This window comes from Urocitellus parryii, chromosome 7, assembly GCF_045843805.1.
Source record: "Urocitellus parryii isolate mUroPar1 chromosome 7, mUroPar1.hap1, whole genome shotgun sequence".
NCBI lineage: Eukaryota > Metazoa > Chordata > Mammalia > Rodentia > Sciuridae > Urocitellus > Urocitellus parryii.
This window is the reverse complement of record NC_135537.1, coordinates 53,623,785-53,637,886: the sequence shown is the minus strand read 5'-3', so window position 1 is coordinate 53,637,886 and position 14,102 is coordinate 53,623,785. Positions and strand designations below refer to the sequence as shown.

The window sequence follows — 14,102 nt, the reverse complement described above, 5'->3', positions numbered from 1 at the left end:
ATAAAGACACAAAGCATAAAAATGCTAGTTGTTATTTATTGATGTCTTATCTTTTAGCCAAACATAGATAGATAGATCAATAGATAGATCAATAGATAGATAGATGCATGTATGGATGGATAGATAGATAGAAACACACTGATATATAAATAAAATATTTGGAATAAAAAATAATTTGTTTAAATGAAGAAGTGCCTCTTCATTTTTCTTTAAATGTCATCAGTTTCTTTTAAATTACTTTTTATAGAATTAAAGGTTTTTATGGCTTCAAGTATTTTAAATATTTTGTATATAAAATTTTTAAAGGATAGAATAATTTTTTTATATCCTGTAAAATTTAGAAATTGAAAACAATGTTATCAAAGTTAGTAGGAAATATGATACTTCTATTTAAGTACTAAACATCAATGGCAAAAATCTATGTGGTGAATAAGGATTCAGGCCATATTTTATAAAGTTATTTCTTGTGAAAATGTGATTGGAATTGATTGATTTACTTGGTACTCAGTTTTTCTTTGACTAGAAGCGAACACTTTAGGAGTAGAAGCTTAGAGAGTGAAAATATAGTATGAGAAATGCATAGACGCAATCAGAAGACCTTTTGGAAATTTATTTGCATTGAATATAAATACAAATATTTTATATGATATTTTATATGGTGGGCAAAATTTTAGTACTAAAGTAGGCTGGGTTTTTTCCAATTGACTATATTGTTGCATATAGCAGTGAAGAATTATTAAAACAAAGTTTGTGATAACCACATTCATTTTTATTTTTATTTAGAAAAATTTAAGTAGTATTCAGAGTGCCTAGTAAAATATACAATTTTGCTTAGCTTATATATGAATTGCTTTTTTTGCCACTAGAGGGTGCTTTGGGATAATTTAATATCACTAGCCTCCAATTACTTTAAAGACCTTTCAGTAGTATAGTTATGATTTTTTTGACAACATAAAATGACAGAGATTCATAAAAGCAGTTTTTTTTAGCAATTTATATATGGATATCCTAGAAACTTAGTTCAGCTCATTTTGGGCATAGATGATAATAACTAATAGAAATGTTAAATGTTTATACTTCCAAATATTTTATTAGCCCAATTAAACATCTCAAAGGTATCACTCAGGAAAATTACCAAATATTTGAAATATATCTTTGATGTTTCATGAGAGTTGTCTACCAAATTAGTAGGGATATATACATAAAGAGAGACCTCTTCCTGTCCCACCTCCAGTAATCTAGGCTAACTTAACATTGTCTAACATGAGAGTAGCATGTATTTGATCAATATATAAGTGGTTATACTAACTTATTTAAGGTGCACAAAGCTAGAGCTTTATACTTACAGCTTTTAGAAAAGGCTTTATGTATTCATCCTTCTATAAAGTCCTAGAGATCAAGAGAATAAATATGATTAAGTCCCTGCCTTTAAATTATTGGAGAGGCAGATGTGTAAACTCATAAATTACAATTTAGGACAAAAAGGAAAAAAAATTTTTACATGGAACTTTATCATGAAGGTACCAACAAAGTATTACAGAAGAAGGGGCTTCTTATCACCACAAGTTAATACAGCTGGCTATTTCCTATTTCCTTCTTTTATTTGAATGCTTAGGAGGAAACCTGATAGAACATGAGGCAAAATTGCATTACCTTTGGGTAAGGAAAAGGCAAGTGACTATGAAAACGATGTGTGTGGTAGGGACCCTTCGATCTGAAAAATATGAACTCCTTCATTCTGAGAATGCAGGAAAAGCCGCATTGAGTGAAAGTTACTAATGATTCTCTCTGATTAATCTTTCTTTTCATTTCCTTCTTTCTCCTTGTACAAACAATTATTTCTATGCCTATTTTGAATTCGCAGCAGTATGGCTGGGGTAAGAGTACCCAGGAGTGCATAGTACTGTTGAGTATAGTCAACAATGGAATGCTGATTTTTCACTCATCAAATGAGCAGTCTTAAATTATAAAACTAAAAACTGCTATGGGGTATTATCCACTGATAGCATAACTATAAATTGATAATACTTTTTTTAAAAAGTTGACTAAATTTAAAAGACTTTATGTCTTATAAACTAGTAATTTTACTTCTAATTTTTTTAGGGAAATAATCTGAAGAATAAAAAAGTTTATGCAAAATGTGCTTAGTAGTTGAAGAAAATTTAGTAAATTAGCCATCTTAAAGCATTTCCAAATAATTTTAAGACTATAGCAAGGTAATAATTAATTTTTTTAAATAGTGCATATGTACAAATTGTTCCAATTACATAAAAACTACCATAGATTAAAGACTTGAATCTATTCAATATATTGTGCTTGTTTCTATGCAAAGAATATTTGATAAGTTATATTTTATTTATACTTTTCAATTTTCTAAATTTAATGAGTATTATGTTTGAGACTAGCATCTTGTGACAATCGTTTGATGAATTTTCTATATTGAATCTTACTGCAAGGGTTTGGTTTTGCATCCTTTTTTTTGTAATGAGAAAGTAGCTGTGTGACTTGGAGACAACTGAACAAATATGGTATATCCACATCTATATATAGATATAGATGTGGATATACTATATATCTATATATATAGATATTGATATGGATATCCTCATATATATCCTTATATATCTATATATTTATATATACCCTTTTATATATACATATACATACATATATTCTCCTCATTCGTGGGATTTATTAATTGACTTACATTATGAGAGGCTGAATAGTCCCACAATGGCCATCTGCAGGATGAAGAGGTAGAGAAAACAATAGTTGCTCAGTTCAAGAAGCTGGAAGCATCAGAACAAGAAAGTCAAATAATGGAACCCCAGTTCCTCTCCAGGAAATCCTGTGGAGAGTAGTTTTTGCAAGTCTTAATTCGAAGTCTAGACAGGAGTCTGATATCCTAAGGCAATGGCAGCAGCAAAAAATCACATCCACCAAAAAAGAGTAAAGCATACTTGTATATACAAGTTTCTGGATTCTAGGTTTTGTTTCATCTGGGGCCCCAGACAATTGAATGGTGTTGCTCACCCTCAAGATAGGTCTTCCCCACTGAATCTACTGACTCACGTGCCAGAAGTCTGGAAACACCCTTATAGACACACCCAGAAATATGCTCTACCAAATTTCCTGGTGTCTCAATCTAGTCAAGTCTTCAACCAGGTTTAACCATCACACTTGAATTCTAAAACCAATAATATAAAGCACACGCTGAACAATCTCCTTTTCCTAGTGAGACTGAGCTTTAAACAACAGTAACAGTTTACCATGATCATCACTGTCATCCCAGTGAAGGGAGGCTCAGGCAGTCTAAGTGTCCCAGACCTTGTTTGAAAATAAAAACATTTTCAAAAGGCCTGAAGATGTGGTCCAGTGGTAAAGTGCGCCTGGGTGCAAGCCTCAGTACCAAGGGGGAAAAAAAGAAGGAAAAACGAAACAGCAGAGAATTAAGAATTGGCACTGTTATTTCAAGATGTGGCAAATGCCCATGGTAGCATTTTATTCTTGCCCTGTGTTTAATTTGTGCATTGTCTCTGGCTAAACACTCTCCAGACTTGACTGTCTTATTCTGTCAGAGATTCTGTAAATTATTCAGTAACTTTTTACAAATTCTTTTTTGTTTGAACTAATTAACCTGGGATCTGCACTTTGCATGCAAAACCTCTTCACCAATCAAATCTGTAATGTTCTTATGCTTCCCCTTTACAATGCCTTTGGTAATGGTTGAAGTACTTAAAACCATATTCTATAGGAGAACTCTTTAATATAATGAATTACAACACATTCCTGATCCTAATTGTGGCATTAGATTACTCGCAAACTGATAAAAGAAAGAAAGAAAGAAAGAAAGAAAGAAAGAAAGAAAGAAAGAAAGAAAGAAAGAAAGAAATGTGCTTTGAGTTTAATGTATGCCTATCTTGCAGGACTAATTTGAGGATTATGAGTAATACGTATTAAATCTTTGCCACAATTTCTAGTGCTCAACAGGCTCTCAGTAAATAGGATTAATTATTATATAACTTTGGATATTGTGCATGTTACACATTGATAAAATATTTATATAATTCCTACCAGACATTTATTTTAGTTCCAGTGAGCAAGCAGTCAAAAAAGCCTGCCCTTTATATTCTAGTGGAGAAAGATTGAAAATAAAGAATATCAATAAAATTTATATTAGATTATGAATGCTATGTGGGAAATAAGATAGGGGATATTAAAAGAGAGGAAGGAGATTGGAGGCGTGTTATAGTTTTAGATTAGGTGTTTGGGTATGGTTTTGTGAGAAAGTGATATTTTAACTCAAACCTGAATGAGAGGGTGAATTATTGTTTATCTTTTTTTTAGTTGCATGCAATTGTTCATTGGATTATTTCCCCTTTTAGTGTCATCTGTCAGAATATTCAGTAGAGTTGAAATGTGCAAGGGAATGAAAAGAAAAAAGAGCATTTCATGAGAGAGTAAAGTTAGTGCAAAGAATCTGAAGTGGAAAAAGAATAAATTAAGTCAGGTAGCAAGGCAATCAAAGTGTATGCTCTAGAGACCATAATATGACTGGTGTACTCAGAGTAAGAAAGGAGTAAGAAAGCAACATGATCAAGATTAAATATATAATCTAAATATAGGTTATTTGGCATTAATTTAGTGAGGAAAAAAGTGAAATAGTTGTCCCTTATTCTTCCCTAGAGTGACCATATATATTGATCAAATTAAGTGGTCTTAGCACTCAGCTTTCTGAAACAATACACTTTTCCTCTTTGTGTGATTACAACACAAAGGAACAGTTTCCTCACTTAACAGTACCCCACAGTCCATTAATCTGACCTCTGTTGTCACAGTCATTAGAAATAAACCCTATTTGCTATTAGATCAACTCCTTTGTCAAGGAGGCAAAGTTTAGTCATTCCTCTACTTTCTAAATATGATTCTTAACATTCATGAATAAACTTGGCTTTCATTCTTATTTGCTCATTCAGCAGTGTAAAACAATCTCAATAAAACCCTCACATGTAAGGGACAGAGATCCCTCCATCTAAAGTATCTTGAGAAAAAGAGTTTTATGTAAATAGCATGTGGATTAGAACTGTCTGAGTGTATAATTTTATTGGTTCAACTCACTTATTCTTCACTCACTTTATACCCTAAAAGCTCCCCTATTCATTCCTTCAGCTTGCCAATGTCCAACTTAATTAAACTTTATAAATTGCTCTCTATTTCAGACTTTTTTGGGTAAAATCCATGTGGGTTTGTGGCCCCAATTCCAGGTACAAAGCACCTGAATAAACACATTTCGTTGAGTTATATGACTATTTCATCAATAGCAGGGCCTTATTGTGTTGCTCAGGGTGGCCTCTCATTCCTGGGCTCATGCAATTCTTCCACCTTAGAAACCCAAGTAGCTGGAACAACAGGTACAAGCCTCCATGCCTGACTGATAACATGCCTATATCTAGAAGACCCAAACAATACCAGAATTCATTTATCACTAGAGCTGATAAATAAATTCAGAAAAGTAGTAGGATACAAGATCAACATACAAATATTAATAACTTTCCTATGTCCAAGAATGAATCTGCTGAGAAAGAAATAAGGAAAACTATCCAATTAACAATAGTGTTTCTAAAAGAAAATAAAACACTTGGGAATAAATCTAACCAAGGAGGTGAAAGACCTCCACAATGAAAATTTATAGAACACAAGGAGAGAAATTGAAGAAGAAAGACCTTAGGAAATGGAAAGATCTCCCATGTTCTTGGATAAGCAGAATTAATATTGTCAATATAGCTCTACTACCAAAAGAGTTACACAAATTCAATACAATCCCCATAAAAATACTAATGATGTTTTTCATAGAACTAGCACAAAAACAGACCAATAGTGAATAAGAAGAGTGATGTTGGCAGCATCACAATACCCGATCTTAAATTACACTACAGAGCTATAGTAAAAAAAAAAAAAAAAAAAAAAAAAAAAAAAAAAAAAAAAAAAAGAGCCCAGCATTGTATTGGCATCAAAACAGACATGAAGATCAATGGAATGAAAGACACAGAGACAAACCCACACCCAGTCATCTGATATTCAACAAAGGTCAAAGGTATCAAAAACATGTTTGGGAAAAGATAACCTTGTAAAAATGGTGCTGGTAAAACTGATATCCATATATGGAAAAATGAAACTAGACCCTTATCTTTCTAAAAATCAACTTGATGTAAATCAAAGACCTAAGAAATAGAGCAACAACTTTGCAACTGCTTGAAGAAAATAGGATCAGCATTCTAACATATTAGTATAGTCACCAACTTCCTTATCAAGAACCCTAAAGCTAAAGAAATACAACCAAGAATCAAGAAATGGGATGACATCAAATTAAAAAACTGATACACAGCAAAGGAAACCAGAGAGTGAAGGTAAAGCCTACAGAATGGGAGGAAATTTTTGCCAGCTGCTCCTCTGACAGGGGATTAATACCTAAAATATATAAAGAACTCCAAAAACTTAGCACAAAAACCCAATCAATAAATACACAAAAGAACTAAACAGACATTTCTCAGAAGAAGAAATACAAATGAAAGAATGTTCAACATCTTCAGCCATCAGAGAAATGCAAATCAAAATTATTATATTTTAAGATTTTACCTCATTCCAATTAGAATGACAATCATTAAGAATACATATAATAAGAAATTCTGGTAAGGAGATGGGGAAAAGTGGTACACTCATACACTGTGAGACTGCAAATTAGTACAACCACTTTGAAAAGCAGTAGGAAGACTCCTTAAAAGACTAGTAATGGAACCACCGTATAACCCAGCTATACCTCTTCTTGATATTTATCCAAAGAGCTAAAATCACATACCATGGTGATACAGGCATGTCAATATTAATAGCAGTGCAATTCACAGACCAGGTGACTGTCAACAGATGAATGGATAAAGAAAAGGTGTTATATATACATACTGGAGTATTAATCAACCATAAAGAAGAATGAAGTTTTTGTATTTGCTGGTAAATAGGTGAAACTGGAAAACAACATGTTAAGTAAAACAAACCAGACTCAAAAAGTCAAGGGTTGAATGTTTTCTCTCATATGCTAAAGCTAGATCAAAATAAGAAAGAAAAAAAGGCAAAGTAGGGGGACCCCATTAAAATAAAAGGGAGATCAGTAGAGAAAAGGAAGTATGTCAAGGGGGATGAGGGAGAGAGTAAAAAGAGAGAAAAAGTGGAATAAATTTGACCAAATTATGCTATGTACATATACGAATATACCAGAGTGAATTTCACTTATATCTGTAAAGTACCAATTTAAAAAAAAAAGAAATGGAAGACTAATAAAGTAGAGGAAAGGGAACAGGGTGAGGGAGAAGAGAAGGAAAAGAGGAAGTCCTGAGGACTGAAATGGAGCAAAGTATATTCCAGGCATGTATAATTATGTCAAAATGAACCCCACTATTATGTATAACTATAATGTACTAATAAAAATATTTTTAGAAAATGTATATAGATATTTGGGGGGGGGATACTGAGAATTGAACTCAGGGGCACTCTACCACTGAGCCACATCTCCAGCCCTATTTTGTATTTTATTCAGAGACAGGGTCTCACTCAGTTGCTTAGCGCCTTGCTTTTGCTGATACTGGCTTTGAATTTAGGATTCTCCTGCCTCAGCCTACTGAGCCTATGGGATTACAGACATGCACCACCATGCCTAACCATTTTTATAGAGTATCTAAAACTATGGGAACAGAGACTGGCAATTATCAATGCACCTACTTATTTTGTTGTCTCTACCTGTAACAGTTACATATATTCTATTATTGATCAAAATTGAGTTTGAGAGAAATTTCACCACAAAATAAAATTTAAAAATCAAAGCAACTTCCACAGATTTTTGAGGACCCAAAGCTTTAAATTCATAGTCTTAAATTACTTATAGCATGTAATACTAACATTGATTTTTGGGGGGGAAGGTACTGGGGAGTCAACCCGGAGGGGCTTAACCACTGAGTGACATCCCCAACCCCTTTTTATGTTTTACTTTGATACAGGCCCTTGCTAAGTTGCTGAGGCTGCCTTTAAATTTATGATTCTCCTGCCTCAGCCTCTCGAGCTGCTGGTATTCTAGGCATGCACCACAATGCCCAGCTTATCATATTGATCTTTAAGTAAGTTATATTTTATTGTAAAAATGTATTTTCTGTATTATTTTATGGGTTTTCATATGAAAATGGCATAAATGCAGCTCATTCTTGTCATGAGCCATCTGTGGCCTGGGTGTGGACTGTGTTGCACATAGTAGCCTAATGAGGGGATAAGTCTGGCATTGGGAACCTCCTGTGGCAACCCCATAGGTATTGATCACCTGATGCAGGTGACTTTCCCTTCAAACTCTGCCAGAGATCCCACACAGCACCTGTGATGGGTGTGAACTGCCAAGATGTCAGTCAACCTGATGACTGCAAGACAACATGAAGCAAGACTCTGTCCTTGAAATCTTATTCCAGCCTTTGATGTCCCCCAATATAAATAAAGCAAGAGTGGGCTCCATTTTGCCAGAGTATAGAAGCTTGATCCATCTGATCAGTCTGCCAGTCCTGCCCCCTCTTTTGAAACTATTTCCTGCGTTCTGTAGTTTTTTCATCGCTCTATTTTTCTTAACCTTTATTCCACAACCAGCTAATTTCCACCTCTTGCGTGGGATGTGGTCGAGGATCCTTACTTGTTAGCTACTAGTATGTCTATCTTTGGCCATGAGAAACTGGGTGGAAGACAAAAGGTTGGGTATTCATTCAGGGGAAATAACCTCTGTTAAATTATTTAAATAATGATTGTATTTAAAATACAATACTAAGGTGAATCTTTTTAAATAGTAATTCATGATACATGTGTCAAAGTTCTGTGAGCTAAGGAAACAAATTAACATCTAGAATTATCATGGAAGCCAGAACAATTGAGGAGGAAGAAATTGAGGTGCTCCTTGAAATTTGAGCAGGATCTGCACAGAATTTAGAAAAATTTTCTAAGCAAGTAAGATCTTAAGATAGACATGAAAGTTGTATGTACAGAACACCATAAAGATGACCTGATTTAGAGTGCAGGGTGTATGTTTCCAGAGAAATATTTATAGCAGAGATATTTATAGCACCTTCTTAAGGTGATTGTCATGAAAGTATGGTCTACTAGAGAAGAAACTTCCCTAGTGCATGGTAATTCACTGTACTGTCCCATATACAGAATTTTGAGTCATTTTTTTTCTGTTCAATTATCACTGTATCAAGGTAGAGAAAGGTTGGTCAATGGGTACTAACTTACAGCTAAATAGGAAAAATAAGTTCCAGTCTGCTAGTATACATTATGTTGTGCATAGATAGCAGTAATGTACTGTATATTTTCAAAAATTTAGAAGAAAAAATTTAAATATTTTCACCATAAATAAATGATAAATATTTGATGAAATACATGTTTACCTTGATTTGAACATCACATAATATATACACATTTAATCTTCATATGGTACCTCAGAAGTGTGTAGAATTTTGTGTTGATTTAAAAATGATATGATTATCTTAATCCTGAAGTATATTTCCTTCAATATACTAATGAAAAATCTGTTTTAAAAGATTTTTGACTGAGACCTTTTGTATGAAGTAATATTTATCTTGCTATTTTTTTAAAAACATTGTATTACTTTTGTGCTGCATCAATGGTTTTTAAAATAAAAGTAGCCTTCTTTAATAAAAGAGGAACATCCAGCTAAATTCCTCTCCCACATGAGTTTTGGAAATGCTACATTGATGTTAAACTTCTTTAAAAAGATATTTTCATTGTTGAGAGCAGCAACTTAATTATGGGTTGAACTGTCCTGTGACAGAGGAGATGCCCCTCTGGAGAACTCGGAGTGTGAAGCCATCCATTGAGATAGCCCAGTTGCTATGGTGATGTCCTGTTCAATTGGAGGTTCTGTGCCAACCATGAAGCTCTTCAGTTTTTATCCTTGAGGTTTAGATGCCCGCTTCTCGGGAGGTTGAAAGTTATGGGCACAAGCTGATACTCATAATGAGGCTGCTCATACTCATGACCTTGATTCTGCTTGCTTTGAAGAAACTTTCTAACAATAAATCCTTTTGATGTTTAAACATATATAATAAACATGCCTCTCTTGCTCATGGTTAGTCTTCCCCCATCAGAGGTTAACTGAAGTACTGTGTCCCAGCTTTTTCTCTATTTGAGTATTTGTTTGTCTTTTCTCAAGCCCTTTACCTCCTAGTTAGGCAACCTGAATAAACAGCTGTACAGATCATGGCAACTAATAGTTTTATAGACCATTGCATATACTTTTATGAATTATGAATCTCTAAGAGAAAATTTATATGACTTTCATCCTCCTTCCTAGTTTTGTTTTGTCTTGTTTATCCTTTTTAGTAGCATCAATAATGAACATGACTTCTTGGGACAAACTGAGAAAATGCTGATTTAAATCCACCTACAGGGAGCGTGCTACCACTTGAGCCACATCCCCAGCCCCCCCAAAATAAATAAATAAATAAATCCACCTACATACATATTTCAAAGGAAATGTTCACTGAGATGAATTTCTATAATTAGAGAATTAGAACTAATAAAAATTAAATAACCAAGATAATTATAAACTAGCCTTTCACCTATACCTACTTTGCTGGTGGCTAAGACACAATGAGAAGGGAAATACAACCATAAATGTATGGGAAGGTTTTTTTCCAACCATTTAAGCACAAACGTTTTTTGCATCTGAATTTTCTCTAAAATAAAAAAATTAGGAAGAAGATTATAACAACTCTTTTAATAAGTATTTTTTTTTAAAAAAATATTGCCCTTTATTGGGCCACAATCTGAAATAAATTTTTTTCAGCACTGTTAGAGAACATTATAAACAGCCTGCAAGGTTTTAGAAGTTTACCCCTAGAAAAGTAAATGCCTTCTTCCCTACTTGATGGCTTAACAATAACACTAGTTCATCAAGATAGAAGAATACCACATGGTTAGATTTACCATGTTTTACTGTGGCTACAGCCTTGTGTGGGTCATCTGTAAAAGAAAGTTTTGTGAGGAATTCTAACAAGTTTAGTCCAGTCCCTTTTCTGGAGTAAACAGTGATAATTGAACAGAAAAAAAAAAGACTCAAAATTCGGTATATGGGGCAGTACAGCAAATTATGTACAAGGGACTATACAATTCTCTTCAGCTATTTGTTTTATGGAGCATGAAACTCCTTATAGGCTGGAGAAAATGAGGAGCAAGAAGGTGTGTCACCACACATTGAAGGTGTCACAGGAGAATCTTCTGTACATCCAACAGCCTCAGCCAGCACATAACCAGGTGGCAATTAAGCTATAAAAGGTCACAAAGGGTGTGAATTCGGCAAAATGCATAATGTCAGTTGTTTGGGGGCCTTGGCTGCCTGAGGTTTTCATTTCCCTTTATAATTAGTTGAAGACTGATTGCAGCCTTTTCTAAACAGGATCTAAACAGGATACAAAATGTTTCTTTTAAAAGACTAGAATTTAACATAAAAACTGGTGTTCCTACTTATAGTTTTGGGATCCGTTCTCATGATGATTCTTAGAAATAAGGTATTAAAGGTCATGCATTCATGAAAGTAGGGAAGATCAGATAGTTGTGGAGAATTACAAATTTTCTAGGGATTAATTAAATCTGACAGTTTTAACACATAGGTTATTTATTATCAAAGGAGAAATGTCATCCAAAGTAAGCACAAAGTAAGAAATTTGCAATACTGTATGAAAATATTTTATATACAGAAATAATGTCAAAATTAAATATATACAATCCATTATTTAAAAGGCTAACATATATTATTCTCTTAAAATATATTCCCTAAATTGGAAACTCTTTAAGACAAGTTTTATTATACATAAATGATAAAAGTATCTCAGTACTAAGTGAATTTCTATTTTTTGAAAGTATCCTTTGTTTTCATTTAAGAATATTTACTATACTGTTATTTTAAAAAATATTTTTAGTTGTAGATGGACACAATACCTTTATTATTTAACTTATTTTATTTTTATGTGGTGCTGAGGATCGGACTCACATGTGCTAGGATCAGTGTCTCACATGTGCTAGGCAAGCACTCTACCACTGAACCACAAGCCCAGCCCCTGTTATACTGTTATTGAAGGCACTGTGTTATACATTCATATTTAATTACAATCTCTTCAGATCTTTCTTAAGTATCTTGGACTTCTTTATGATGCTGTTTTTCAAGGTATAGAATACTTTTGTTCTCTGAGCATTATCCATATATCGCTGTTAACTCTAACACATCTCCAGTATAGAAGCTGACAATTTCCACTCATAATACAGTACACATATGCACAGTGGGTCATAGAATTGCTTTGATAATAAAACAATTTTAATTTTGAATCTTTATAAACTTTATATACTTCATAGATTTGATGTTTTCTCCTGAAATATTCATACAGGTTTAGAAAGTATTATTGCAGCCAATACCTTACATGATTGTCTTACAAAATCAGTACAGTCTCAGTATCAAATGACATATGTCCACATACATATGAAATAGTTTGTTGATTGCAGCATTCAGCTTCCATTGTTTATGTACATCTTCTGGTACTACATTATGGATTTTTCAATCCTTTCAATCATTCTTATCAGAATGCATTCAGTAACTTCTAGGAGGCTTTCTATCCTGAAAAATTGCATTAGCAGATCCATTCTTGAAATATTTTTATGTTTCTATATTGCCACTCCATACTTTTCAGTGTTCTTTATTGCCCCTCAAAATTTTATTCCAACAAGTTTTTATCTTTTGTAGTAATGTCTTTAGAAAACATGGGTCATTCTTTTTCTGTTCCTTTACATTTTTTTCTTCCTAGAGAAATAAATGAAAAGTTTAATTTTATATTTTTGTAAAAGTATATGCTTTAAAATATTCAATCTTTAATTTCCATTGTATTAGGTCATACTGAAAATTTGGTGTAATGTAAAAGTAGAATCTTGCCTGATATTTTAAAAACTACAATTATATCCATAATTGTGATAGTAAATGTCTGAAATTCAAGGTTGTTGTGCTTTCGGATTCAGTTATCATTTTCACAATTGCAATACTGAACAAAATAATACTGTTTAAACTTTCATTAAAAATTTGTAGACTAGTCAATTGAATTTTTAATGTGGAAAAAATGCATTTTTAGTAGAAGAAATACATAACACTAAAACTATTTAGATTATTTTGGCAAAGATGATCAATAAGAATATGCCTGTTGAACTTATGTCCTATAGTCTACTCCAAAAATCTGTCCATCATTAGAGAATGGCAGATGTCTGCCTCAAAGGTAGGTTTTATTACCTGCTGAGACCCTTATAAAAGGGCTACCTGTACAATGCAGAGAAAAATGGAGAAAGAGATACCTTACATGAAGCAGACACAGGGAGCAGCTCTGTGTGGACTCATTCCTCTGAGCCCTCCAACATGGTAGGTTAATTTTTCATTTAGATAATAACTAGTTATTGCATATTTTCTAGGCCAGATATTGTACTCAGTCCTTTACATATATTACTTTATCTGCTTAATAACCCTATGAACTTTCTAATTTTACCATATTTCCCAGATGAGAAAATTGAGCCACACAGAGTATACATAAGCACCAAGGTCACATGTCAAGTAACTATAATGGCTAAATCTTGAGTTCATCTGTACTATTTTTAGTTTAGTCACAAATTCAGATCTCTTTTAATTATATAGTTAGTAACACCAGCACATGCCATTAATAGTTTCAAAGATTAGCAACAGATTTTGAGGATAAACAGGAGGGAAAATTTTTCATCCTTTTTTTAGTAAGGTTCTAGGACATGTTTTGAAAGTACAGGTTGAAGTTTACTTAAGTAAGAGGATATAATTGAGTAGTAAAAATACAGTTGCTTTCCATATCCACAGGTTTCACATTCTCAGATTCTGTCTGTTGCAAAAGGAAAATATATGGGGAAAGAATGCACCTGTACTGGACACATATAGACATTTTTCCTGTCATTATTCCCCAAACAATATAGTATAAAAATATTTACATTGTATTAGGCATTATAAG

The 14,102-nt window shown here is 33.1% G+C and overlaps 1 protein-coding gene across 3 annotated transcripts in view; it reads right to left on the bottom strand.

Annotated features, from left to right (window-relative positions):
* Positions 1-12,775: 12,775 nt before the first annotated feature.
* The window catches only part of Il7 (interleukin 7), a 56,425-nt gene continuing 55,098 nt past the window's right edge, over positions 12,776-14,102 (bottom strand). For all 3 annotated transcript variants that reach the window (XM_026384712.1, XM_026384728.1, XM_026384720.1), the window contains one exon: positions 12,776-12,889. In XM_026384712.1, coding sequence (XP_026240497.1) covers positions 12,776-12,889 — 114 coding nt within the window. The remainder of the gene's footprint in view (positions 12,890-14,102) is intronic.